Source organism: Taeniopygia guttata, chromosome 26, assembly GCF_048771995.1.
Source record: "Taeniopygia guttata chromosome 26, bTaeGut7.mat, whole genome shotgun sequence".
In the NCBI taxonomy this organism is placed as follows: Eukaryota; Metazoa; Chordata; class Aves; order Passeriformes; family Estrildidae; genus Taeniopygia; species Taeniopygia guttata.
This window is the reverse complement of record NC_133051.1, coordinates 4381899-4409283: the sequence shown is the minus strand read 5'-3', so window position 1 is coordinate 4409283 and position 27385 is coordinate 4381899. Positions and strand designations below refer to the sequence as shown.

The following is a 27385-nucleotide window of genomic DNA, read 5'->3' as shown; positions in this document are numbered from 1 at the left end:
CCTAGCTCTATTAGAGTAAGGAGAAATTAGGCATATTAATTCATTAATGTTTATGCAGATTTATAAATACATTTTGTAATTTGGTGAGTCAAGCAGTGTTTTTTCTTCTGACTCTGCCCTTTGGGAGTGTTTTCATTTCAGTGATGTCCTTCCTTTTTACTGCTCGGAAGATGTTACAGGAGCCCATTTGTGTGGATCTGAGTACAGTGTTGTGTTAATGGGTTATAGAAACAATTTCCATTTCTCTTGCAGGAGTGTAACAAGCCTCAAGAAGCCTTTGGGTTTGAACAAGCAGCGCGAGACTACACCCTCCGCACATTTGGGGAAATGGCTGATGCCTTCAAGTCAGACTATTTTAACATGCCAGTACACGTATGTTCCTGCTTTATCCTCGTCTTGTGTAGAGTTCATTTTGTGTGGCTAGCTAAAAGAGGTAACTCTAAGGAGGGAGGAAGGGAGGGATTCTGGTTTTGAGTGGGATGAAATCTCAAATCAGAGGCTTCCATTTACATCAGCAAATCCTGATTCGTGCTGGTGTCGTGATTTCTGGTTCCACCAGCTACTTGTGTTTTTGGTTTTTTCCCACTTTAGAAGAAGTGTCTGTAGGGAAGAGAATGGTGACTATCAGGCACTCCTGAGAGAGCAGGGCAGCAGCATCTCCTGGAGCCACATCTCTGCTGCAGTTGTTTTTCTCTTGTTGAAATAATTTTAAAAGGGGGAAAACCTTCAAGCTTAATGTCGGTTCTTCCCTGAGACAGCTTTGATGCACATGCTTCTCATCTACTGATTCCTCAGTACATATTCCCTTTTCTCCTCATACCTAGATGGTCCCCACTGAGCTGGTTGAAAAAGAATTTTGGAGACTTGTCAGTACCATTGAAGAGGATGTGACAGTGGAATACGGAGCTGACATTGCTTCGAAGGAGTTTGGCAGTGGCTTCCCTGTTAGAGGTGGGAAGTTTAAAGTTAGACCAGAAGAAGAGGTAGGTCTTTGAGTTCACTGTGGGTGTTTTTATTGCCGTTTTTCATTGAATAACTCTCCTTAGTTGAAAGTGCAATAATTGAACTGGGTTGCAGAGAGTTTGTTTTGTGTATCTGGCATAGTATTTGAAGAGGAGAGCTACATTGGGATTTTGAATAAATAAAATTTGTTGTGATCAGCCATTCAAAGCCATAGGTTTATTCTAGTAGTCAGTAAATAACTTCCAAACCAAATAAAACCAAATAAAAAAGGTCTCATTTTAACAAAGCAGGTCGGGGTTGTGAAAGAGGCAAAGACAATGGAGGGTTTAGTCTTTGAGTCATTGACCTGTTTCGTATATTCCTTAGTTGAGAAAAATGCTTGTCTTCTATTGCTCTTGAGCAGTTTTGTCTTCCTGTTGTATAAACCTGGGACTGTTCTGTTCAATTTTCAGGAATACCTTGATAGTGGCTGGAATTTAAACAACATGCCTGTGATGGAGCAGTCTGTGCTTGCTCACATCACTGCGGACATCTGTGGGATGAAATTGCCCTGGCTGTACGTAGGAATGTGCTTTTCCTCATTTTGTTGGCATATAGAAGACCATTGGAGCTATTCCATTAATTATCTGCATTGGTGAGTTTGAGAAATAAACCCAATCTAGGAAACAATCTCCCTTTCCTTCCCTATTCTCCTTAATTAGTGGACTAAAAGCAGATTCACAGAGCTCAGCCAGAGTAACCTGCTGTCCTGTTGCAGCAGGGTCAAATCTGACAGTGTAATTCCTACATTGATTTACTTTTGGACAAGTGGTCATGTTTTGGAAAGAGACATCCATTCCCAGTTTTAAAAAATCCATGAAAGGTGCAGCAGATACTCCATCAAATGTTTTATTATACTCAATGTAAACTAAAATCCATGCAAGTTTTCTTTTAAAAATCATCCAACTTCAGCTAGCAACTCAGTTCCAGCATGTTTTGTCTGTTGGATGGATCATGGTGTCATAAATCCTCTCATCAAGCCAACACTTGTCAGCTGTAATCAGGACAGATCTTTGCCATCTCTTTGATATTCTAAATAGACTGAACTCCTTGAACTTCTCACCTTACAACAGCTTTTCTAGAGTCTGGATTATGGTTGTCACTCTTCCTGAAACCTGTCAAGCTCTTTCTTTTCTTAGTTCATACAAGTATTCATGCAGAATGATAAAACCACATCCTAGCTGCTCTTCAGTGGGTCCTTTTTGGTTGGTTATTCAGTTGCTGCTCCTTGAAATAACAGCTTCTGCAGTGCAGCCCAACAGCCAGTGACTTAATTCACTTGCTTTCATGGTGCTTATTTTAAAAAAACAAATGTTTGAGTGAGGATGAGCAAAGGAGTGACAGTATTACATGATAAAAACTATCTTTCTTGTCATGTGTTGCTACTTTTTTTTTTCCTTTTTGTCTGAGTCTTCAGTCAGACTGAAAACTGTGGGTGGGAGAAGATATTGGAGCACAGATTTAATTTCTTTTAGGAGACTTTCCCTCACTGTTCTTAGAATAGCTTTCTGTCCTCCATAGTGTGCCCCCAATTGCATTATTGTTTGCAGAAGGCCTGAAAGGTGTGTTGATGCTTACAAGTACTTGTGCATACACGAGATACATCCAGACATAAAAAGTTGCTTGACCTGCTTTCAATTTATTTATCCTCCTTCTTGAAAGTCCTTGATATCCTTTCATTTGCAGATAATCTTCATTTCCCTTTCTTTGCAGAGGGTAAATCTGATTTGGAGAGCAATGTGCAGTTGAGGGTAAAGCTGTTCTTGGTCAGAGCAGTCTGAACAACCTGTTTCTGCAGAGACAGTGCTCCCAACTCTGAATCAAAGGCTCCAAAAAGCAGGACTGGTTCTTGGGAGAGTCCTAGGGATGGCATGTCTGTCTTCAACATTCCCATGTGCCTTGGAGGAGCCTGTGTCCTGCCTGGTGCAGAGTTGTGAGCAGCTAATCCCAAGTGACCCAGGCTGCAGCAGCAGAGCTTTCCTGGGGTTGAAGACAATGGTCCTCCTACAGAACGCTGAATCCTATGTTAGTTCTAGAAATGATAAAAGGGAAAAAAAAAACCAAACCTTTGCTCTAAAGTTGCTTGGAAATAAATAAGATATCAGTCCTGGACAGAGGAAGAACTGCCATAATTGCTGCTAGTATTTGTACAGGCAGGGATGTGGAGCAATCAGGAAGCAGAGCAAAAGGGCCTTTGACCTCCATTGCTGCTTCTTCAGGCTGCTGGCACCTCAACACATGCATTAGAACTGTCTGTTACTTGTTCCCCTGAGGTCCAGAGACCCCCAGTTCCAATATCCTGCTCCAAGTTTAGCACAGTTCATATCTGTTACCCATTCCTCACTGCTGGCATCTGTCAGGGAGCAGAACTCTTGACTAGCCCAGTCCAGACACAGAATGGTTTTTAGTTGCATCTGTGGCTGGTCTTCCTGGATTCCTAGAGTTGTCCCAGAATGATGGGCCAGGTCCAAGGCTGCAAAGTCATTTAATACTCTGTGACAACTCCTTGGGTGTAACTCCTTGTGTATAACTGCCCCTCCACAGTCCATCCTGCTGGCTGTCCTCTTCCCCTGACTCTGTAAGTACAGGAATGAGCTCCTAGGGATGAGATAGACTTCTGGATTCACACTTCACTCTTATCTTTTGGAATCCTCCCAATTGCTTCATGATTGATGGAAGAAAAGAACACTGTTGGGTCAGTTTCAGACTGCCAGCTCTTCAGAAGTCTTGGAATAAGGTGATTTGTCGGTGTTCCTTTCTAGATACCTTTTCTAAGTTCATTCTTTCTAAGGCCCTGGAGGCATTTTTGTCTCAGTGCTGCAGTCAGCCAGTGTCAGTGTAAGTTTGTAACAGTATCTGCTGGAACACATCTGCATCCCCTTAATTCTCTTAGCTGGCTTGCATCGGGTGCTGAAAATTCTTTGTTCCTACTCTGGATATGTATTTTTTTTCCCTTGAAGTCTTGCATAATTTGGAAGTTTGATTACTACTTCCTATGTGTTGCTTTTATGGCAGTTATACATAAGACAGAAAGAACTGGCTTTGTTTGTTGGACCCAAGAGGGTGTTTGTGTCTATGGGAAAAGACAGGCAGCTTATGTTTTGAAGTTGTGCTGGAATCAGCAGAACTTCACTGGGGACTTCTTCAGACTTTTTCTTCCTCCCCCACAATATTTGAAGTACCTGCTCAGAAGTGTAGGCAGTTAAAAACAGGTCTGGAGAAGAGGGACCTGTGTAAAATGTGAAGATTCAAGAATGTACAGAACCTTTGCATTCCTTCCTGGTGATATGCCCTTCCTTTGACATGGTGTATTTTAAAGCAGAAGACTAAAAATGTAACTTAAAGTTTGCTTATATTTAACTTTTTTTAATAATCTTGCAGGGGTGAGCCTAAAACGTGGTATGGAGCCCCAGGGTACGCAGCTGAGCAGCTGGAGGATGTAATGAAGAAACTTGCTCCAGAGCTATTTGAGTCCCAGCCAGATCTCTTGCACCAACTTGTCACCATAATGAACCCGAACACTTTGATGGCCCACGGGGTGCCTGTATGTGTTGGACTCCTGTGCTACTCCCCCAACCCAACCCTCTTTGATTGGAACGCTGCTTAAAGCTGATAATTGAAGTCACTTTTATTACAGAGGTTGTGTGGTGGTTTCCATGTGTGTTGCATCTTCCTTATCCACTAAAATGTGCCAGGTGGGCAATGCCAATGCCAGATGGGCAATGGAATTGTTGCCTTTGGAATCAATTGGCAGACTCTTCTCAGGAGATCCATCTTGGATATTTCTATTTCTGTGTCTCAACTGGAAGGTTTAGTCTTTACCTTTGGAACAATGGCAGGAGCTCTTATATGTCTGTTCAATCAGACACTGTTTTTTTGGCATGGAGTTTCTGTCAAGGCCCCAAACCCCATTCTTTCTTTGTCATCCACATTCTCTTATTTTTCCTGGATAAGTCCTTAGGTATTTAAAAAACATTTTTTCATCAGATTTCATCTTATTCCATACTAGGTTATTCATGGGAATTATGTCCCTTTACAACTTAATTGGCTTTTGATGAGCTGACCTTGGGACTTAAAGGAAAATCTGGAAAAAGTAGCAAAATTTGTGGTCTCTCCTATGGTAATCTCCAAAATGGAAGGATGCAGGAAGACCTGCCTGCTTTCATGCTGACTGTATAGCCCCAACAGTCTTAGATGAACAATAATATGAGTGTTAAGGTTCCAAATTTCTCTTCCCCTGCACATTGGAGAGAGCTGGATCTGTGTTGACCCTAACCCTGAGGTGTGAGGAGCATAAAGCACAGGCAGCCAACCTAGAACTGTTCAGAGTGGGGTGTGGCTGAGTGGAACTCTTGGCTCTCCAGGGTTTTATGTGACAGTTTATCAGCTGCCAGTTGTAATTTTGGGCTTATGGTTTAAAACTCTCAGAAGTCCTCACAGAAGTTACTGCGAGTTGGAAATCCATGTTCTCCTCGCCAGCTGTGTTTGGGTGTGAGCTGACACTGGCCTGTCTGTTCCCCCAGGTGTACAGAACCAACCAGTGTGCTGGGGAGTTTGTTATCACCTTTCCCAGAGCTTACCACAGTGGCTTCAACCAGGGCTTCAACTTTGCTGAAGCTGTGAACTTCTGCACCGTGGACTGGGTACGTTCCAAACCAGTTTTTCCCTAAGTGAGCAGTTCCAAAGCTGTTCCTAGCTGGTGTATAGCTCTGATTTATTGCTGATGCACAAATCTAGGCCACAGATCAGAAGGGGCCTGTTACTGGCAGCATGGTGTCTGCTGAAGGTTTGTCATGCTCTGAACTGTGGGCTGCCTCTGGTTCTGAAGATTTGATTTGGAATTATGTATTAGGGCTGATGTAGCTTTTGCAGCAGGAGGAAGGCACAGTCATGTGCATGCCTGGAGTATGGGATGCACCAGTGCTGCTAGAGTTTGCTCATTTTTGTGTCCCCAAATTCAATCTCAAATCAAAAGCTGGAATGAAATTTCTTAGTTTATTGCAGTGGGAATTCTCTAAGAAGTGCTTTCTGCAGCTGAAAACCGAATCCAACTTGGATATCTTTTCTGCTTTAGCTTCTCTGATAAAGTAGGATAATACATGTAGCACATTGATAACAGTTAAAGACATTGATAGTCCTCTTGTAGGGGAAAAAAGTGGGTATTGCATCTCATGTGAGAGCATCCTCTTAGGTAACAGAGGTGCTCTGGGTTTTTAGGGAAGAACACCTTAATGAGAAGAGAGCAGAAAGTTCTCAAGTTCAGATGGAAGGTTTATAGAGCAGTGCATCATTCCCAGTAAGCTTCACTCAGCTCACTGAACCAACAGAGAGGGACACACATTACAGATATTAGGTTAGAGTTATTGAATAAGATCTTTGTCTTTTTTAAAATAAACACAAATGGAGGACAGTTGTTCCTAAGTTACAAGTAATTTTTCCTTCACAGCAAATGTCTCAGACAGTGCCATCTGATCTCACAAAGGCTCTTCTAATCTTCTGATATTTCAAATTACTTCTGTGATTTTTTTCCCCTCAAAAAAGGTCTTGGCTATTTGTAAGTGTAGCCCAACTGAAACATTGCTAGATGGAAAAAACATTATTTAGAAGAAGGAGATGACTAATATTGCATGAAAGCTTTCTGCACTTGACTGGGTTCACATGTCATTTGGTTTGGTTTGGTGTTTCCTCTTGTCCTTTCATGAGTTTCACACTAGACCAAGCACATAACCTTGTTGTACTCTGAGCATCCCTGTCTGCCTGCTCTTAAAATAGAGCTGAGTGACCTGCCTAGCTCGGGATGAGCTGTGTGCTGTGCCTGCAGCCAGTTAGGAACATCGGTGCTCCCTGAGCCAGCAGTTTCTTGTGCTCTGCAGCACAGTTCATGTTGGCAGGGAAAAGACCCAGGGTGCCCTGCACCTATGTGGGATGGGGCATTCCTCGAGTGGTGGGTACAGGTCAGGCTTATGTACTTGTCCTTTTGATGCTTCATTGGCCTCAGTGCATTTTATCTTGGATCTTCCTGAGCCCACTGTGGTTTAGTGATTTAGTAGCCCTTAATTACAACCTCTGCAAGAGAAGGCACTTCCCTCAGCTGTCACCCATAGAGTACACTGGGAAAGAGCCATAAGCATTCCTGGTGTGCACAACTTGGGATCTTGATTTCTCTAGTTGTACACTCTGAAGTATGAATATTGTTGCTGGAAGGATTTGCCTTGGCCTTTCCTTGTGGCAGTTTTTGGGTAGTAGCACACAGATGGATTCGTTGATGTCACTGTGACGCCGTGTCTGCCCCGCAGCTGCCCCTGGGCCGGCAGTGCGTGGAGCATTACCGGCTGCTCAACCGCTACTGCGTCTTCTCCCACGACGAGATGATCTGTAAAATGGCTTCCAAAGCAGATGTCCTGGATGTTGTGGTGGCATCTACAGTCCAGAAAGACATGGCTATTATGATTGAAGAGGAGAAGAGGTTGCGTGAAAAGGTTGATAAACTGGTGAGTTGTAGGAAATAATGGTTTGGGTGGGAAGGGACTTTGATGGTCATCTCATTCCATCCCCTGCCATGGGCAGGGACACTTTCCACTAGACCAGGTTGTTGCCAGCCCTATCCAACCTGGGCTTGAGCACTTGGAGGGATGGAATTCATTATAATTAATGAAGTAACAGTGAAACAGTGATATGAGAACATGCTGGTTCTTGCACTGGGCTGTCAGAGGCTTAGGGGGACTTAGTCCCTTCCTAAGTTGTGAATTTCAGAGGAGCACCTGGGTAAAGAATCATTGGTCATACACCTTATTTCAGTACCCGCCCTTTAATGTTGTTCAGAATGTCACTTTAAAGGTAATACTTGTACTTCCAGTCATTTGGTCAGAAAAGCTGATTTTTTTTTTTTTTATTAACCAAGATTTCTGTCTACCTGGGTTGAGTATCTTATATCTAAACTTCATTATTCTTTTGATAAATTTACCTTTTGATGTTTTAGCTTGGAATAGCCTCCTCTTTGGAACAGTCACTTCTTCATTAGGCTTTGATGTGACACTCTTGCAGGGAGTGACTGACTCGGAGAGGGTGACGTTTGAGCTGTTCCCTGATGATGAGCGACAGTGCCTGAAGTGTAAAACCACCTGCTTCATGTCAGCGGTTTATTGTCCCTGCAAACCTGGGTTGCTGGTGTGCTTGTACCATGTTGAGGACCTCTGCTCCTGTCCCACCTACAAATACAAACTGGGGTAAGCTTGAGGTAGTAACTAACACCTTGATCTGGAGATAGTATTGTCTGTGTAGGTACTATGATTTGGTAATATCTACTGCCAGTGGGGATGCTCCCTGTTTCTGTTTCAGTCCTTTGCAAATCCAGTGCCTCCACAACAATGGGACTGTTTTGTGTTCACACACAAAGCCTCTTCAGCATTCAGCTCTTCTTGCTCTATAATGGCAAAAATTGCTGGCTAAGTTAGTTTGCATTTTTTATAGCAATCAGGTCATTGTCCCTTAGATCCAGTCCTCGCCAAGGAGTATTGTTTTGTTTTTTGGAGCTTTCCTTCCTGTTGTTAACTTTGCTGTGCTTTTTAGTTCATCTTTTGTCCTACATGAATGTAGCTTGCTCTAAGACAGTGTCCAAATTCCTTAATTGTCCCATAGAAATTGCTTTTTGAAGCAATTACAACATTGAAATTATCTCAAAAGGAGCATGGTCTGGTTGTAAGGTCCTAATTGTGTAACCCTGAGTGCACAGAAGCTTGTTTCTCTGTTGTACGGACCAACACATCCTAGAATTACCAAATGGTTTGGTCTGGAAGGGACCTCAAAGCTCATCTCATCCCATCCATGCCATGGGCAGGGGCATCTTCCAGCAGTCCGGGTTGTTCCAAGTCCCATCCAACCTGTGTGCTCATGTTGGTGCTCCTCCTTCCCCCCTGCTGCTGCCTGCAGTGTTGCTGGAGGTTTGAGCTGTGTGCTGCCCGCAGGTACCGCTACAGCCTGGAGGAGCTGTACCCGATGATGAACGCGCTCAAGATGCGCGCCGAGTCCTACAACGAGTGGGCTTCCAACGTCAACGAGGCCCTGGAGGCAAAGATCAACAACAAAAAAAGTGAGAATTTTACCTACTGCCTGTAGCACATCATTTAAAACTACTATTTTTTCCTTGTTTAGTTTCCAAACTGTAGTAACTTTTTCCTTATGTGATAATCAAAAGAAATCATTTATCACTTCATGTTTTTAAGTAAATATTTTAGCTGTTACAGTCCCAGAAATGATGCTAAGCTGTCTCTGTGTGACAAGACTGTAAATCATTTTGACATAAAGTGTAACTAAAGTAGTAATAGAAATGCATTTAATGCGTTGTGTTTCTAAGCCTTAGCATGGAAAATCCATCACAAAGGGAGACATCTTAATGTCTTTCCCAACAGGTCTCATCAGTTTCAAGGCTTTGATAGAAGAATCAGAAATGAAAAAGTTCCCAGACAATGACCTGCTGCGACACCTCCGGCTGGTGACACAGGATGCAGACAAATGTGCCTCGGTGGCCCAGCAGCTGTTGAATGGCAAGAGACAGACCAGGTAAGTGCCACTCCATGTCTGCAGCAAAACTGGACCGCCAGAGACAGATGTCAGTGGTCCGTGATAGGTGCTAGTGCTCTGCAAGACTTCAAAGAATCTTTGTCTCCTCAGCAGAGCTATCTTTGACAGGGAGATTCAGCTTTACTATATGTAATAAGTTAAACATCCTGAGTTTTCAAATCTCTTCTTCCTCTGTGTTTGACAGTTAGTCTGTAAATTCATTCCAGTGTTCCCTGAAAAGAAAAAATGGTGTGGTATGTCTAGTCAAAGTAACACTCAGCAAGATCCAGTTCCCTTTTCTTTGTGCTGTGGGCACTGTAAATCTGTCCATAGTGCAGGTGTTGTTGTATTATTACCTTCTGTGCTGTGGAAAAACACAGTGCCTTAACTCTCTGAGTTGCTGGTGGTGGGAATGTTGTATGAGAGCTCTGAAAAAATACCTGTTCTTTACATTGAATCTTTTAGACAGGTTATTTGCTCAAGGGATTTGAAGTAAGGCAGTGTTCTTTGTGAACTGCTTACCTGGTCCTGCTGGTACTGCATGTCTGAAATTAGCTGAAAAGAGACAGAACAGAAGGCTAAGGCCAGTTCTCCTCATTGCAGAAGTCTAGTTGTGCCTGTATTAATGTAAGAGTCTTTCTCTCAGGATTCACAAATTACCATATTCTGTTGTCGTTCTTCACCAATAGATTCCAGACTGGTGTGGGTGGGAAGGGACCTTAAAGCCCATCTCATTCCACGCCCTGCTATGGGCAGAGACACTTTCCACTGTCCAAGGTTGCTCCGAGCCCTGTCTAACCTGGCCTTGGCCACTTCCAGGGATGGGGCAGCTGCAGCTTCTCTGGGCAACCTGTGCCATGGCCTCACCACCCTCCCGGAGCAATTCCTTCCCAATATCCCACCTAATCCTGCCCTCCTTCAACTTGAAGCCATTGATCAGGGCACCCAGACTCACCATGGGCACACTGAGCCTTGCAGGATGGTGGTTTCTAAGAAAGTGTTGGGTTTATATATGTGAAGAACAGTATGGTTCATGTCCACCAATCTTAAGTGCGATGTACTTCAGTAAAAAATTGATTGTCATTTGTCCCATTTGGAGAATTTTCACCCATTTCTGCTGCTTTGAATAATGTGGTGTTTATTGGAGAAGTTGCCTTTTGTGCTGGTGTAAGTGCACTTGTGGTTCCTGCATACCACCTGCCTCAGCAGGGGTCATGGAGCTCATCACTCCCGTGCTCTTGCAGTGCATTGAAGACTGGCTTGGAAGGACTTTGGGGGTAGAGTGTTCTCCTGTCACACTTTGACATGATTCTTGTCTTCCTTCCTGTTCATTCTGTAAGCCTTTGTAGTAGGAACTTGGTAAAAATTCACTTTTGGTGTCCTGCACACACAGGAGGATGAAGCCTCTGTCACAGCAACATAAAAATTCTGCAACAGGGAATGAGAAATTCAGCACTCCCACAGGCATGATTTCTGCCAGATAGGGAACTTCCAACCTAGAGATTTTAGGCATCATCATCAAAGGACTTGTCCACTTCTGATCTCCTACATTTGGTGTTGAGCCATCTGGCATCCCCAGTCTGTGTTCTCCCATCTCTTGTTCAGGTCTCCCTGCTGGGAGCAGCAGCCAGGCCCTTCCCAGGTCCTCTGTGCCAGGTGGGTCTTTCCTGCACTGAATGTGTCCCTGACTTTGTTTGGCCTGGGAAGAGCTGGGAGCAATTTTTATCTTCATCTCCTTGACTAGGTCTGTTCCTTTGTTACCATGAGAGGCTCTCAGCCTTCCTCACAGCTGGGCCTGCCAGCTCCTGCAGCATCTCAGACTGTGATGAGTAATTGACTGTGTGCTGCTGCTGTACACAGTGTCAAGGCAGTGCTTGCATTGAGCTTCTTATTTGCTCCAGAAGAGGTTTTAGTCCTCCTCTCACAATTTCTTCCTGAATCTTTTTTGGCATGTTTCTGGGAAAAGTCCAGTTTCATGTCTTCATAATTTTTAAGAGTTTTAAAACCTGTGTTACTTGATTATTTTTTTTTCTTACAAGGTTGAAATGGGGAATGCTCACAACTTTTGAAGGAAAATATAAAGAAGATGATTATCTGCTTAAAATCTTAATACATGTTACATCACGTGCAGACTCATATGCCTAGAACTCACATCTGCAGGTTGCTTGATGATCTCCATCACACCCAGTGCCAGGTGTTGGTTAGAAAGGATTCCGGATTCTGCTTAAAATTTGGTTTGTGCTTTTGGCAAACTTTCTGTTGTGGACTGAGCATTTTGGTCTGATCCCGAGTTTGGAAGAGTCATGCAGGACACTTGTCTCCTGTAGGAGGGTTGTCCCTGTCAGTCACAGCAGTCAGTGATACAGAGGGGTCTTGTGACACAGAGAGATCTTCTCCAGTGCAGTAAACACAGCAGTTCATGGGGAGAAGACCAGGACAGAAGGTAATTAATCATAGTAAATCCTGTAGCTCCTGCTCAGCAGCCTCCTCTGCAGTACCTGAAGAGATGCAGATGGGCCGTATATCCCTGTTTTCCTCTGGTTCTCTTGGTGCTGAGGGATTATACACTGACAAATGCTGGCTTGGAGATGTTCTGTGAACATCTGAATGGGGCTGGAGCACAGTGTGGGCCTTGTTCTCTTGGCATTGGAAGGCAACAGTGTTCCTGCCTCGCTGCCATATTTTTCCTGTCTATATCCTCTTCCTTCTCTAGGTCTCCTGAAGCCTGTTCTGTTTCTTTGAGTCTCTGAAAATTTGTGCTGGGAGACCTTTGTGACTAATAACCCTGGATGTATATGGGTTTGGCTTCTGTTGATGGTTTTTCTTAGGCTCATGTAATTTCTGGTTTCTAAAAACATCTTATGACAGCTTTGCCATTTAGATATGTGTATGTATATATATATAAATATTTATGTATTTAAAAACTTGTGCTTTTTCTTGGAAGACGCTATGGAGCTTACTTAAAAACCAATAGAACAAAGAAGCATGTAAAGAAACCTGTGTTGTACCTGAGGCTTTGAATTCACTTTATTGTTCCATAGCTGACTGTGGGGTTTGGAACTCTCAATGTGATCCTGTGTATCCATTAAAAATATCTATTTTTAACACAGAATGGTAAGTTAAAATTTATTTTATAGTGTTCACATTCCAGTCATGCTGGCATATCCTGCTGGGCTGTTCTCCTCTTTTGTATAAATAACACACTGTGGATTCAATTGGAGCCAGCACTGAAAGGGATCTCTTTCCTTTTCTGTTCGGGGTTCTCAGACCTCATTAATACTGGCTTGAGTTTAGAGAGGCTTTTAATAGTGGGCAATTTTTTAACACTTATAAGCCACTCATTTGCTACAAAGCTTTTAGATAAAAATAAAAATGCTGATTTCAGTGTAGAGAGGATTTTTCAGAAGTGCCTACACAACCTGTCAATATAAAACCCATTCAGAATTGGGATTTGTTCTCTTTTGGTGTGGGCATGGGCAGAGCTGACTACAATAGCTACTGCAACATAACTGAATAGTTTATCCACAGTTGCTTTATGTTCTGGAAAAAAAAGCTTAATTTTATTCCATAATAATCAGTGCCCTTCCAAGGCTGAGTAGTTGTTCCAGAATCCTATTTAATATGAGTGTTTCAACAATAGCTCGTTCTGCAGTGGCAGACTGAGGTTTCCCACGTGTGTGAGCCCTGGGCTGCTTGGATGCTTGTGGATGTTCTGCTATTCCTGAAGAAGGCCTGGCTGACATGAAATCATAAGCAGATGTCAGGGAATCAATAAATCACAGAATGGTTTGTGTGGGAAGGGACCTTAAAAGCTCCTCTTGTTCCACTCCCTGCAGGAACACCTTCCACTAGACCAGGTAGTTCCAAGCCCTATCCAACCTGGCCTTGAAGTTGTGATGTTTATTTTTTTCCCCAGTGATAAGCAGGCGAGCTGCCCGTGTCGTTGCAGGTACCGCTCCGGGGGAGGGAAGTGTCAGAACCAGCTGACGGTGAACGAGCTGCGGCTGTTCGTCAGGCAGCTCTACGCCCTGCCCTGCCTCCTCAGCCAGACACCGCTGCTGAAGGTAACCTGGGAAGCCTTGGCAAGGGGGTGGGAGCATTTACAGAGTGATGGGCTTGCGCTGCCTTCATCTCCCATCTCACTGTTTGCTCCAAGAGTTAGTACCTGGGCACTGGCAGGCTGGGGTGCCTTGTGCACGTGGGATGCTGAAGAAAGGAGCTGTGACTCGCTGCTGTTAGTGGTCAGCAGAGTTTTATACTGCACAGGCAGATCAAACCATTCATGTTATATGAAGGATTGTGGGAGAAGGAGCAGGATGACCTGGGTAACTGCAGGTTAAAAGTTTGGGGTCAGTTACCTGGTCTGCTCTTATGAGTAAAGCCAGGTTAATCTGAGAACTTTCAAACTCCCCAGTGCTCTGAGGAACAGCTCTCTCATCTTTCTTTGTTAGTCCAGAATCAGCTTTCTCAGTCTTGTAATTAGATCCCTTTTTGTGCTCTCAATCCACATTCCAGGAAACCCCATAGACAGCTCCAGCCAAACCCAGCCCAGGCTGGCTAAATCCTCTCTCTACCAGAGAACCTGCTGCTGGCTAGAGTCAGATCACTTTGAATCCCAAAACCACCAGCTGTGCTGGTTCTGTGCTCCCCAGATGACGAGCCCTCAGGCAAACTGAAAGTAATTCAAGGTCTTGTTTCAGAATTTGCCAAAATGTTCCATATCACACTGAGGGGCAATTGAAAAAAAAAAAAAAAATTATGTGCAGCTGCAATTCCTGTCTTAAAGGACAAGGGATTTTGCATATTTGTGACACTTGAAACCAGGAGATGTCATGTCCAGCTCTTGAACTGTCCCTCAAGTATCCACCCAACACTGAGACACCAGATGGTGCCATGGAAATTAATGGGAATAAACCAGTTCTAGTCAGCTTTGGCTGGTGCTTTGGAAGCTTTATCTGCCCTGCAGAGTGTGGATCAGATTTGATGCAGTCCTATTTACAGTTATTTGTTTGTAACACTGAAGCTGTGAAGTGTTCTTGTTAGTTGAAAAGCAGAAATTTGGAAATGCCAGACATGCAAACAGTTCCTCTCCATCTGGCATTCCTGAACAGGGGAATAACAAACACATATGGCCAGAGTGTTCCTTTGTATCATCCTCAGCAAGCCTCAATTATATGTCATTGTGCAAATCAGCCTGTTAATATAAATGACCAACATTACTGGAGATGGGCTCACAATTCAGTCTGTTTCTAAAGAATGTTTTATTTCATGCCGGAGGAGGTTGCCCACCCTGGAAAACAGCCTTGCTGACAAAATGCCAAGGTGTCAGCTGTGAGGGAAGAACTTCCTGCAGGAACAGCATTTCAGGCAGTTCTGGGATACTGGGCAGGTTGCTTCATACAGAATAATCCCAGCCTTCACTGTGGGATTACTCTGGTTGACTGTCCTTTATCCTGGGGAAAGTGCACACAGCCCCAGAAATACCTACTGGGGTAATGAGCTGCTGAGTGCATGGAGAAAGAGAAGGTGTTCCCCTGCATGAGCGAGTGAAATGCCTGTGGCTCACTGGGACTGTGGGGTGCAGCTCAAAAGCCTTAGCAGTGCAGCAGAAATGAACCTCAGATCTTCTGTGCCCTTCCCAGTGTATTGCAAAGCCTTCATAATCCTCACCTTGCTGTTCCTCAGCTGCCCAAACCATTCCAAAACAAAGCCAGACAACAATACCCATGGAAGGCTCAATTTCCCTCTCCATCCTTTCTGTTCTTCTGAGCCCTCTTTCTGACACCCCTGTGACTGGGATTGCCTTGTTCTGGGATACCCAAGCTTGTGGCCATGTTACATATGAGGAGGTGCTGGCAACACTGTGTGTTGAACACACTATTCTAGTGTTCCAGCCCTCGGGATAATTTGCCATGTGTACTGTGTGCATTGCAGCAGGGGGTTTGCCAGGAGCCTGTGCTCTTGTTGTTAACCCTGCACTTCCATGGTCAAGTGACTTGGCAGAGGACTTCCATCTGATTTATTGTTGCATTTGTGTATTTCAGGATCTCCTTGACCGTGTGGAAGCTTTCCAACAGCAAAGCCAAAAGCTCCTTTCTGAGGAGATGCCTGGTGCTGCAGAGCTGCAGGAGCTGCTGGACGTCAGCTTTGACTTCGACGTGGACCTGCCGCAGCTGCCGGAGCTGCGGACGCGGCTGGAGCAGGCGCGCTGGCTGGAGGACGTGCAGCTGGCCTGCTCCGAGCAGAGCTCCCTCACTCTGGATGACATGAGGCGCCTCATAGACTCCGGGGTGGGGCTCGCGCCCTACCCAGCAGTTGAGAAGGCGATGGCCAAGCTGCAGGAGCTCCTCACCGTGTCTGAGCACTGGGATGACAAAGCCAGGAACCTGATAAAGGCCAGGTAGAGCTAAATCTCAGTGTTGCTTTTTGTAGTTTCATGAGTTGTTTCAGATGGAAGCGCCCTGACTCCTGGAGGGGCTCCCCTTTGTTCATCCAGTTCCCAGCATGAAGGCAAAGCTTGTGCCAGCCAGAAGGGACAGGGCTGGAGAGAGGGATGAGGGATGGAGCAGTTTCATGTGTCTTGCCTTGCAGTGTTTCTGTTGCTCAACCATCTTGTGTAATTTCTCCTTGTGCCACAGGAAGGGGGTTTAAGATGCCTCTTCCTTCTTTTCCACCTGCTCCCCTCTCCAGTTTCAGGCTGGAGGACGCATATTCAGATCAAGCTCAGATAGGTACCACCAGCAGGTAAAACTTCATAGTCCATAGAGGTCCATGTAAGACTATTTCCAACTAACAAGGAGATTTTTCCAGATTAATTGGTGCAGAGAAGGCAATAAGCCAAATACATCCTTTCTAAGAAATTTTTTTCTTGTGGTTTTTACTTTCTGATTTATAAAGTAAAACAAGGGAGAGCACAGTGTACTTAAAAATTAGGAACATGGCACAAACTTATTTGCCAGGTTTCTTCCCTCAAGATTCCTTTATTTTTTTAATTTTGTCATACTTGAAGTATTGGAACATTTCTTACCCACTACTAACCACGGTGTTTTAAGACAACTTCATATAGCACATTACTGACTAAGCTTGAGTTTAACATTTGATAGGGATTTGTGTTGTGTTTGTACCTCTCTAAAACCTCAGAAATACAGCAATACAGAAAAGTCCATTTCAGAGCTTTAACCTTCCAATGCAGAATCTCTCAGCTGGTGCTGGTCTGGGGTTTGGTGGGTGTTTGTCATCCAGAAGTTAATAAAAGGTACATCTTCTTTAAGTCCAAACATGAGAATATTTCTAGTAAGAGGCTAGAGTAAGCAAACAGACATTTCTAAACCTCCTCTGCTCCTGACAGCCCAGCTCTGCTGGGTGCAGCCAGTACTGAACATCATCAGTAACATCATCAGTAACATCATCAGTAACATCATCAGTAACATCATCAGTTGGTGTGGCCCTCTGATTTTAATAACCCAGGTGAGTGGAAGAGTCTCCCCTGTTAGCAGCATCTCACATCTGGGCTGTTGTGTTCCCTCAGGCCCCGGCAGTCCCTGAGCAGCCTGGCAGCAGCAGTGAAGGAGCTGGAGGAGATCCCAGCCTACCTCCCGAATGGAGCAGCACTGAAGGATGCAGTGCAGAAGGCCAAGGACTGGCTGCAGGAGGTGGAGGCTCTGCAGGTACGTGAGCCTGGCTGCTGGGTAGGGACAGTGACCCTGCTCATGTCACCAGAGCCACCCCAGACCCCAAGTGCGCTCCAGGGCTCTGTTGTCGCTCTGACTCAGAGCACCCAGTCCAAGACATTGGTTACCTCAGCCTTGGAGCAGCTACACTCACTGCCTGCTTCTTGCTTCTGTTTCTGGCCTGTATTCCTTCACCTCTGCAACAAACTGCCTGCAATAAAATCTATAAAACAGCTATTAGCAAAAATTAAAGTTAAAAAGTTACTGCATTGTGGAACTTCACCTTAAGGTCACTTTTTCTGAGTTGCTCAGTAACAACTCCCTGTCAATCACGTTTTTGTGTAGTACACTGAGGTACAGAGTGCTGATACGGAAGTTCAGCCTTGCCAGTGCTCAAGTCAGGGGTCAATGGGACTGCCCAGATCAGTCCAGGGTGGCACATGGATAGCCCTGATTTCACATTTCGGTATAAATTGCCAAATATTTTCATTTGTCCTCATTTGTTTCTATAAAGTGAGCTGTGATCTAGCTTAGGGGTATTTTCAGGCCCATCTGGCCTAAATTTGGCTTTTAATAAAAATTTATTTTGGGCTCTTATTTAAAAAAATAATTTTCCTGGATTTAAATATTTTGAAGGAATGAAATTCATGTAATACTAACTTTCATTTGAGGGCTGTCTTGAAAGAATTTGAGTGATTTTTTTTTTTCTTGGCATTTGCTAATCTCTTGGTCTGGATTCTGAAATTCTGCCTCCTGAATATGGAAAACTAGTTCTGTCTTTGCCAAGAATTTCTGTATTGGTTCTGTGAAGGTTTTGTTAAATGCCTGCAATCTCTGTGACTTGCAGGAAGTTCTTGGCATCAGGACTTTGAAGTTGCTAGAGGTGCTGCGGTTGTTTTGGTGAATAGTTCTCCAGTCCTACATCAACTGCCTGTTCTAGAAATTACCTCTGGAAATACCTCTTGTGCTGCTTTACCTCTGGGTGTGTGGTACCTGCATTGCCTGAGGTGTGGGGTGCCAAGGGAATGGCTGGAGCTTGCTCCCAAGTGGCACACGGGATACTGGGAGGGGTTCTCACTCTCGGCGTGGCACAGCCTGGCTTAAACTTGTCTTCTGGTGCTGGAGCTCCCTGCAGTACCTGAAAGGAGGCTGGAGCCAGGGGAATCAAGAGTTTCCTCCCAGGAAGCAAGAGACAGGATGAGAGGAAACTGCCTCAAGTTGCACACGGGGATGTTCAGGTTGGGTGTTGGGGAAAAGTTCTTCACTGAAAGGAGTGGTCAGGCCCTGGCACAGTCTGTTCAGGGTAGAGTCGCCATCCCTGGAGGGATTTAAAAGGTATGTTGATGTGACACTTGGGGACAAGTGGTGGATTTGGCTGTGCTGGGTTAATTGCTGAAATTGATCTTGGAGATCTTTTCTCAATGTTAATAACCATATAATTTTATTATTTCAGAATTATTTTGATTTTCTGCTGTGAATGCACTGTGAGACTGGGAAGCTGTTTATAGTGTTGGTAGTCTCTGTTTTTGTTCTATTTTCTTTTTAAAGAGTCATTTGCTAAGTGTATTCTTGCTTCCCAGCCCCCAAATGTGTTGTTAGTTTGTCTGGTAGTCAATGACTAAATGCACAAGCAGCACAAATGTTGAACTGATAGTGCAGATCACTGAGCTGTCTGAGCATTCAATTCATTTTTACAAACTCTGCCCTGAATTCCTTGAGTGACTGCTGTGACCTGGGCAGTGCTGTGTTTGCGTGCATCCAGCATCTCCTCGTTTCCAACCCGGCAGGCTGGGGGCCGTGTGCCCGTGCTGGACACGCTGGTGGAGCTCGTCACAAGAGGTCGGTCCATCCCAGTGCACCTGGATTACCTGCCCAGGCTGGAGGCCCTGGTAGCCGAAGTGCAGGCGTGGAAGGAGTGTGCAGCAAACACGTTCCTGTGTGAGAACTCGCCATATTCCCTTCTGGAGGTGAGAGGCCTGGAGGGGATCAGCCTGCTCAGTCATGCACAGGTGCAGGGACTCAGTGTGTGCCCAGGAAGGAGCAGTAAATATTAAGTATATTTGCAGAACTGCTTTAGGATTACAGTAACTATTTTAATAAGAACTTTTGTTAGTGACCTATAGTTCTAATAATAGTTTTAAACTTCTAAAATATGTAAGATTTAGCTATGTTTTCTCTATTCTTCTTAATCAGTGGCTAACAAGAGCAGGCCATGTCTAACATTTTCCATATGAATATGGGAATACTGGTAAATCTGTGGCAGTGGATTAACTCCAGTGCATCAGGCCAAGCTACAGGTGAGCAGGTTCCTACCTGCTGCATCCTCCTCAGGTTCAGGGGTGCCAGGGCGAGGCTGGGGCTGTGTTTGCTGCCCCTCTGGAGCTGTGTCTGTGTCACACCTGCAGTCCTTGAGCAATGTGCCCTCTGCCCAGCACTGAGACCCTCTGAGCCCCCTCCTGTCAGGGCAGATAGTAATGTAGGGCAGCCTCTGGAATCTCTGCTCTTTCCCAGGGTTTGTAGTTTCAGTCCAATGGAGGCTGTTCAGCATTTTGGCTCTCACTCTCTGTCTCTCTCCCAGCCGTCTGGGTGAAACACAAGGGTTGTTTGGGACTGGGCATTTTACAAAACTGAAGTTCCAACTTGCCAGTTCTCCCTGCCTTCCAGATACATCATCCTAATCCCTCAGATTTTTGATGGAATAACTACAGGAACCCTAGTTCTCACCAGTTGCCTGTGGCTGCATCCAGGCAGAAAGGTGTATTAGGAGCAGTGCAGGTGTAACACTGGTGCATGTGGGACACTGCTGTTCTGTCTCTCAGGTGTTGTGTCCCTGGTGTGACATTGGGATGTTCAGTCTGAAGAGGAAGCAGAAGAAGCTGAAGGAGCCAGTGCCAAGTGGCAAGAAGAAAAGCACTAAGCTGGAGACGCTGAGCGACCTGGAGCGGGCACTCTCTGAAAGCAAGGACACTGCATCCGCGGTATGTGGACAGATCTTTCCTAACTGGAATTTCTTCTGAGTTCCTTGAATCCTTGTTTCTGTTTGCCTCCTGTGCAGGAGTGTGGCTTCCACCCTGTTCTCACTATGCTGCTCTGCAGGGTTTCTGGAGCTTCACTTTTCTGTGCTTGCTTCAGGCTTTCTAAAATTGCTTTCAGTGGAAACAACACATGTTGCTTTGTGCCTTAAGCAGCCTCACAGTTTGCTAGGCAGTGCCTGTAGCTGAGCAAAGCACAGGAAAACAAAAAATGGAGGCCTGTTTTCCCCTACCATACGTAAACATTATTAAAAATGGGATAGGGTTTGCCTGAGTCTGATCCTTTCAAAGAACGCAATAATCCAGCACCATTTATAATTAAAACGAACATTGTAAATAATTAAAGAAAACTTCATGTGTTATGGGGCCACTGAAACACTGCTCTGGGTGGACCAGACTAGTTGCTGCTGGGGAAGGGCTTCATTCCAGCAGACCTAGTGGAGAGCCTCTGCCTGGGCCAGGTAATGATGTCCTGTGGCTAATGAGATGTAGTAGGGGCTCATTGAGTGGGTTTTGAATGTTATTTAATGTGGGACATTTAAGTTTTAACCTATGGCAACTACTTGAAACTTGTACTTTCAGTGCTTTGGTGTTGGCCTCTCTCGTCTTGCCCCCAGAGCTGCAGTGGTGTCCCTGTCGTGGCACTGTGGGGTCACACTCAGCCCTCTGTGACTCCAGCACCCCTGGCCAAGGAGACCCAGGACATTCCCAGGGGCTGCACCCAGGAAAGCAAGGTCTTCCAGTGTGGCAGGGTTTGCTTCTGATGTAAGAGGGGAACCAGAACCTTTCCACACTCCCAGCCCAGCTCAGCACCTGTGTGCACAGTGGAATGTGCTATGCCCCAGTCCAATGTCTGCCCAGGCTGGGCACAGCTGTCTAATTTTTCCAGAGCTGATTTTAGTTCAGGAATTGTGCTTGAAAGCTTATGGTGTGAGAAATAATCACATTGTATATATATTTATAAACCCTCCTCAGTATGTTTATATACATTATAAAATGGTAGAATTAATTAGTTGCAGCTGGCTTGCACAGCCTTTATGGAACTGAAATATATTGCTGCTTTTATAGGAGCTAGTGCTAAAGATTCCTGGAAAAAGGATCAGGAGCATCTGCAGAGAGGGTAAACAGCACATCCAGAGTACACCTGAACTTTGCCTGCTGTTCACAATCCCCAGAGCAAGTTCACAGGTCGGGTCATGGCCCTGAGCACTGGGTAGCCTGTACAAAGTGAGGGCCAGAGGTACATTTACATTTGTGAAAACTGTCCAGGAAGCTTTTCTGAGTATCCAAAGTCAGACTGTTGAGAGACCCGTTTCCAGAGCAGTATCTGCAATCCAAACTTGCACTTCTTCAGGATTTGAGCTGCTTTTTTTGTAGTACAAAACACAAAAGCTTGGAAGAGAGAAGGGGTTAGGGGCTATTTTTTTTTTTACAAAGGGTTAAGCTTTTTCTCTCAGGGCTTTATGAGAAAATGGAAGGGAGTTGAAGTCACACCACAGCATATCCCCAGTGCTGCCCCTCTAGTCCCATTTGCTGTCCCACTGGGCATCCCCATCCTCGCTTCTTTCCAGCATTTGAAGCCCTGCAGGCTGGTGTGTCTGCAGCGTGACAGAGCAGAGGGCACCCTGTTTGTAACAAGCAGTGTTCCTTTGGAGATGCCATCCTTTGCCTCTCTTTCAGATGGCCACGCTGGGAGAAGCGCGGCTGCGGGAGATGGAGGCGCTGCGTGTCCTGCGAGCGGCGAACGAGGTGAAGGTGCTGTCGAGCGAGGAGGACGCCGAGCTCAAGGTGTGTCTGTGCCAGAAGGAGCCGGCTGCTCCCATGATCCAGTGTGAGCTCTGCAGAGGCTTCTTCCACACGGGCTGCGTGCCGGTGCCCGGCGCCGCGCCGGGGCCGCGCGTGTGGCTGTGCCCGCAGTGCCGCCGCTCCGAGAAGCCGCCTCTGGAGAAGATCCTGCCGCTGCTGGCGTCCCTGCAGCGCATCCGCGTCCGGCTGCCCGAGGGGGACGCCCTGCGCTACATGATCGAGAGAACTGTGAACTGGCAGCACAGAGCACAACAAATGTTGTATTCAGGGAATCTAAAACGCATCCAGGACAAAATTGGCTCAGGATTACTGCACAGCAGGTGGCAAACCTCGGCTGGCCAGCTGCCAGAGACAAACAAGGTGAGGCTGGGCTGGGGACGGGCTTTGGCACTGGCAGCACGGCGTTGGTGAGGACAGGGGATGACACTGCTCTGGGTTTGGGTCTGCTGTAGCTCCCTACAAATCCAAATAAGGCAGAGGGTTTGTTCCTGCTTTTCAGCTGCCAGGAGCTGGGTCCTGCTGTTCCTCTCAGCCAGGATGTGTTTGTGCCCCAGCAGCAGCTTCGTGTTCCCTTCCACTGGAGTCCAGGAATAATTCCTCCCAAAGAACCCGTTTTTCCCCTCTCTTCTTCCAGCTCCTGTGTTTTGCTGTGGCACCACTAATGACAGAGCTGCTGAGTTATGTTTCTGGAGTGCTTACTATTCAGTTGGTCTTTATATTCTGCACCTACAAATATTCAAATAAGTGTTGAGAATTACTGACAGAGCCACAAACTGTCCTGTGCATTACTAGCTTGGCTCTCAGACAAAGTTGTTTCCAACAAAGTGTCTTCATCCTTTTCTGCTTCTCCTCACTTCCGCTAGACCTCCCAAGCTGAATATTCTGCTCATATTGCTGGTTGTAGCCACAGCAGCTGTTTCAAGTGAGGTAGTGAGAGAGTTTGTCTTTTTTTAGTGAAGATCTTTCAGCAAAAAGGACACATAAAGGAGGAAAGGAGGTAAAGAATTTTCCTGAGAATAACAAATGCAGAAAAAGATCAGAAATCAAAGTTCTGTGCTGTATGAAGAACATGAAACACCCCAAAATGGAATGTACTCTGTTGCTTTTACATTTTGAAGCACCTTAGTTTAGCTAGCAGTCCAGCTACAGTTAGGCTGTGTTTCTGTTTTCATGTTCACTTATGTTAAAACATAAACCATTCCACACCTGACAGGGTGTTGCAGCTGCTTCTCATTCACCCAGCTGTGCCAGTGGCTAGTGGATCCATTTTTTCAAAAAAGCAAGTCAAGATACAGAAATTAAAATATCTTTAGGTATTTAAGAGATTTTTTTTTTTTCTGGTCATTTAGGTCTGAAAGTATCATTTTGCTAGGTCAGCTAGTGTAACTGAAAAGAATTGGCCAAGATTTTGGAAACAAAAGTTGATGTTTTGGCCAGAAATTAAAAGAGTGAGTTTCATTTTATTTGTGTGATGGTATTAGCTCAGTGTGGAGCTGTGAGGTTCCTCCCACCCAGAGTAGTGTAACCATTTTTGAGGGGTCTGGACCTTAAGTCAGTAAACCTTCCAAACGAGGGTGTTTCTGGCTGAGCTTGTCCAGGTCCTTGTGCCTACATTTCCCAAGTCAGAAGTCCCTGGGAAGCTCAGTGGAAGAGCCTCTGACCAGGTCCCTCAGTGTGCCTGAGCCAGGGACCCTCCTGAGCCAGGCCCCCAGCACACCTCAGGCAGATGAGACCTTCAGGAAACTTCAGTCTCCATAGATTTGAGGTGGTTTTCTGGTGAATCCAGTGTTTCACCATGGCTGTCCTGTCCTTGTCCCAGTTCTCTTTTCCCTGTCCTCTGGGCTAATTCAGCTCTCACTTTCACACAAGAAGCTCTTCAGTAACCACTGGAGTTGAGCTGCTTTAACACTGGCCAAAGTGAGGAATGTGAGTGAGTTTGAAAAATTCCCTTGAGAGCAGCAGTGGGAATGGAGGAGAGCCTTATTCTGTACGGGACCCAGGCACTTGGGTTAGTGAGGCAGAGGGTGTTGTGGAAGGTTCCTGGTGAGATGCCCTGGCAGTGTCAGGAGGTGCAGGGTTTGCTGTTGAGGTGTCCCTGCTGCAGTCTTTTAGATCAGATACAAGATTCATTAGCTGTAAGAGAAACAAGTGTCTCACAGTTATTCCGCATTTCAAACTCCATGTTTAGTGAAACTCTTTGTTTTGTTTTCTAGGTGTCACAGACAATTGGGGCAATGTCATTCTCCATGCCTCATGACTGGGATAACAGAACCATGTATTTGCATTCTCCATTCTCTACAGGACAGCACTGCATCCCACTTCATGGTTTGTAATCTTCACTTTGGTTTGGGAGGTTTCCCCCTGCCCCTTCCTTTCTTCTCCTGTATTTGGTGGGGCAGGGAGGGTGTCCTGGTCAGCAGGAAATGGCTGCACAGACCTGTGACTGCATAGCCCTGCTGGTTGTTTCTCCATCTTCTCAGCAACTTTGGAGCTCAGTGTCCAGCTTTGGCAGAGGGGTGCATTGCTCAAGGATAGAAATTTCCCATGTACAATGAAAAGGTGTGGCACAATGGGATGAGGAATAGGGAGAGCTGACCCCTTCCCACAAGAACAGCTTCCCCAGGCTGTGCCCCAGCCGAGCTGCAGAAGGGGGGAGGAAAGAGGAGGGGCCACTGGAAGTGTTGGAGGTGGATGGGAACAGAAGGGATGTGGTGCTGAAAGCCATGGGATACTTGATGCACAGGACACGAGTCCATGTGAGCTTGCTGCAGCACAATAGTCCAGCTGTCAGAGACTGGGACTGCTCTGCTCTGCTGGGGTCACTCAGGACAGGCTCTGGACCATCCTCATCTCAGACTCACTGGGTTGGACTAACAGACAAGCTGTGAATTGCATCATTTTATGACTGTGACAGAAATTATTTATCATTTCTTCCCTCCTCATGCATAATGCTCCAGGGACACAAGTCTAGACTTACCTTCATGTCTGTGCAGCTCAGTCCATACCAGTGCTAGAAAAGCCATTTCAGTGGAATGTTACAGTTCACATCAAACAAGGCAGTTCTTTGTGTCATCATGTTTATTTTTCATATTTGAGTTGTAGTGTATTAATAAGCTGTTATTTATACAAAGATTTTGGCCTCCCCAGCCAGGACTGTTTCAGAGCCCTGCATGAGCTTTGGTGCCAGCAGCAGCAGTGGGTAGTGACCGTAGAGCAGGACCTTGGTTTATCCTCAGCCTTCCTTCCTCTCCTCTCATGGCTCCCTGTACAGGCCTCTCTCAGTTTGTTCATGTTATCCACTCGTTAGGTAGTGAGGGGATTGTCACACTCCTGCAGCTCCTGAAGCAGGAGAATTTGCCAGGAATTATGGCAATGCCTTATCCTTGAACCAGCAGGGATTGGGAGCGTGGCAGGGTGCTGAGCCACAGTGCAGGAGCTTCTGTGCAAGCCTTCATTCTTCCTTGTAACCCTGCTGTTAAAAATGAACAGTCAAGAGGGAGCAAATAACAACTAACTCATACAGTTGCAGATATAAAGTCTTTCACAATTTTTTGTTGTGATACCAAAGATTTTTCATTATCTGTGCAGTTCTTGTCACTGAAGAATTCTTGCTGTGTCTCCTTGTCTTTCACACTAGTTGTTAGCACCGAGCTGGACGAGCTGATGATGGAAGCCCAGCTGCTGCAGGTTTCTTTGCCCGAGATCCAGGAGCTGTACCAGGCCCTGTTCACGAAGCAGAGCCCAACCCTGCAGCCAGAACAGAGGTCACCCAGTACAGCCACAGGTGACAAGGCAAGTGTCCAACAGCAGCACTGAGCTGGGGCACCCTGAGGAAGGGCTCTGCCTTAGCCCTTGGGTTTCACTGGGCTTTGTGTGTGTGGCTGCACTTCCAAGAAAACACATTTTCCTTGTGAAAAAGGAGTCAAGAAGTCAGTAATAAATTAGTTACAAAATATTGAATACAATTTGTGGCCTAATGCATTTTTGAAATTTAGATACCTGTTTATGGTCAGTCTCTGTACTTTACATATATCTGTCCTGATTTCATAGAATTGCAGAATCCCAGACTGGCTTGGGTTGGAAGGGACCTTAAAGCTCATTTTGTTCCATCCCTTGCCATGGACAGGGACACCCTCCACTAGATTAGATTGTTCCAAGTCCTGTCCTGGCCTAGAGCACTTGATTCTTGTCCTATGCTGAGGCTTTCCAAGGGAGCTGCTGTGGGAGCTGTGGGCTCAGAGACAGGAAAGAGGATGGTTTTCTCTCCGAGTTCTGTCTCTGGTGCCTGACCCTGCCCTTGGCTCCTTTTACACATCTCATGCTACTGAAAATGCAGCACTGTCAGACACTGCACTTGTACTTAAACCTATTCCTAAAATCAGGGTATGGAATAACAGGATAATGGGTGTTAGTTGCATACTTCCAACCTTGCCAAAATGTCTTTCCCATAGAATGAGTGTTGCCGAGGGAAAAAGGATGGGATTAGTTACATGGAGAGAAAACTGAAGCGGCGTTTCGAGAGAGAGACCTTCTGTGGTGAGAAGAGAGCAAGAGTAAAAAAGATGAGAACACCCAAAAAGAAGAAGCTGAAACTGAGTCAGGCAAAGGATCTGTGCAGTAACAAACTGGAGAGAGAGCGGGAGCGGCTCCTGGAGCTGCAGCGTTCCAGCGACAGCCACTTGCTGCCCTCAGACACGTCGTTCTCGGAGCAGGAGGACTCCGAGGATGAGGATGCCATCTGCCCAGCTGTGAACTGCCTCCAGCCCGAGGGGGATGAGGTCAGCAGGGGCAGACCCACCATGGTGTTCTGAGTGCTGGGATCTGGGGCAGGGAGCTGCCCCGGGACTGTTTGACTGTAGAAAAGCTGATCATGATGGGGGTGAGAGGCCCTGGGTGAGCCAGGGTGTCTGTGCAGCTGGGATGGGCAGGATTGACCCTACCTGCCCTGGGGCAGCCGTGTGGCATCAGAACATCTGCACACCAGGAGAGAGGGCAGGTGGGGCCGTGCAGACACTGTGTCCTGGCTGCTCTTGGGATACAGGTGTGCATGGGCTCTGTCGTGGGGGCAGTGCCTGGGGCTCTGTTCAGGCCCATCCACGCTGGAAATAGAGAAGAGGGATGTTGAGTCTCTGATAGGTGGGAAAGCAGTGAGAAGATGAGGGAGGGTGTGCCCTGCCCACAGCCCAGGAGAGCAGGGAGCACAGTGAATATCCAGCAGCAGCCAGCTGTGGAACAGGACATCTCTCATGTAAATAGACCAGGAGCCCCAGCATGACCCACGAGTGCAGGGCACTTTGCCTGGCCCTGCTCTGACCC

The 27385-nt window shown here is 45.9% G+C and overlaps 1 protein-coding gene across 1 annotated transcript in view; it reads left to right on the top strand.

Moving 5' to 3' along the window:
- Window positions 1-27385, top strand: part of KDM5B (lysine demethylase 5B) — a 55915-nt gene that overhangs the window by 27651 nt on the left and 879 nt on the right. Inside the window, exons 9-26 of the mRNA XM_030291855.4 lie at window positions 253-372; window positions 825-983; window positions 1416-1597; window positions 4384-4546; window positions 5526-5645; window positions 7299-7493; window positions 8047-8228; window positions 8967-9091; window positions 9411-9561; window positions 13511-13625; window positions 15606-15961; window positions 17090-17228; window positions 19019-19198; window positions 20051-20209; window positions 21944-22429; window positions 24283-24394; window positions 25707-25861; window positions 26521-26847. Coding sequence (XP_030147715.4) covers window positions 253-372; window positions 825-983; window positions 1416-1597; window positions 4384-4546; window positions 5526-5645; window positions 7299-7493; window positions 8047-8228; window positions 8967-9091; window positions 9411-9561; window positions 13511-13625; window positions 15606-15961; window positions 17090-17228; window positions 19019-19198; window positions 20051-20209; window positions 21944-22429; window positions 24283-24394; window positions 25707-25861; window positions 26521-26847 — 3426 coding nt within the window. The remainder of the gene's footprint in view (window positions 1-252; window positions 373-824; window positions 984-1415; window positions 1598-4383; window positions 4547-5525; window positions 5646-7298; window positions 7494-8046; window positions 8229-8966; window positions 9092-9410; window positions 9562-13510; window positions 13626-15605; window positions 15962-17089; window positions 17229-19018; window positions 19199-20050; window positions 20210-21943; window positions 22430-24282; window positions 24395-25706; window positions 25862-26520; window positions 26848-27385) is intronic.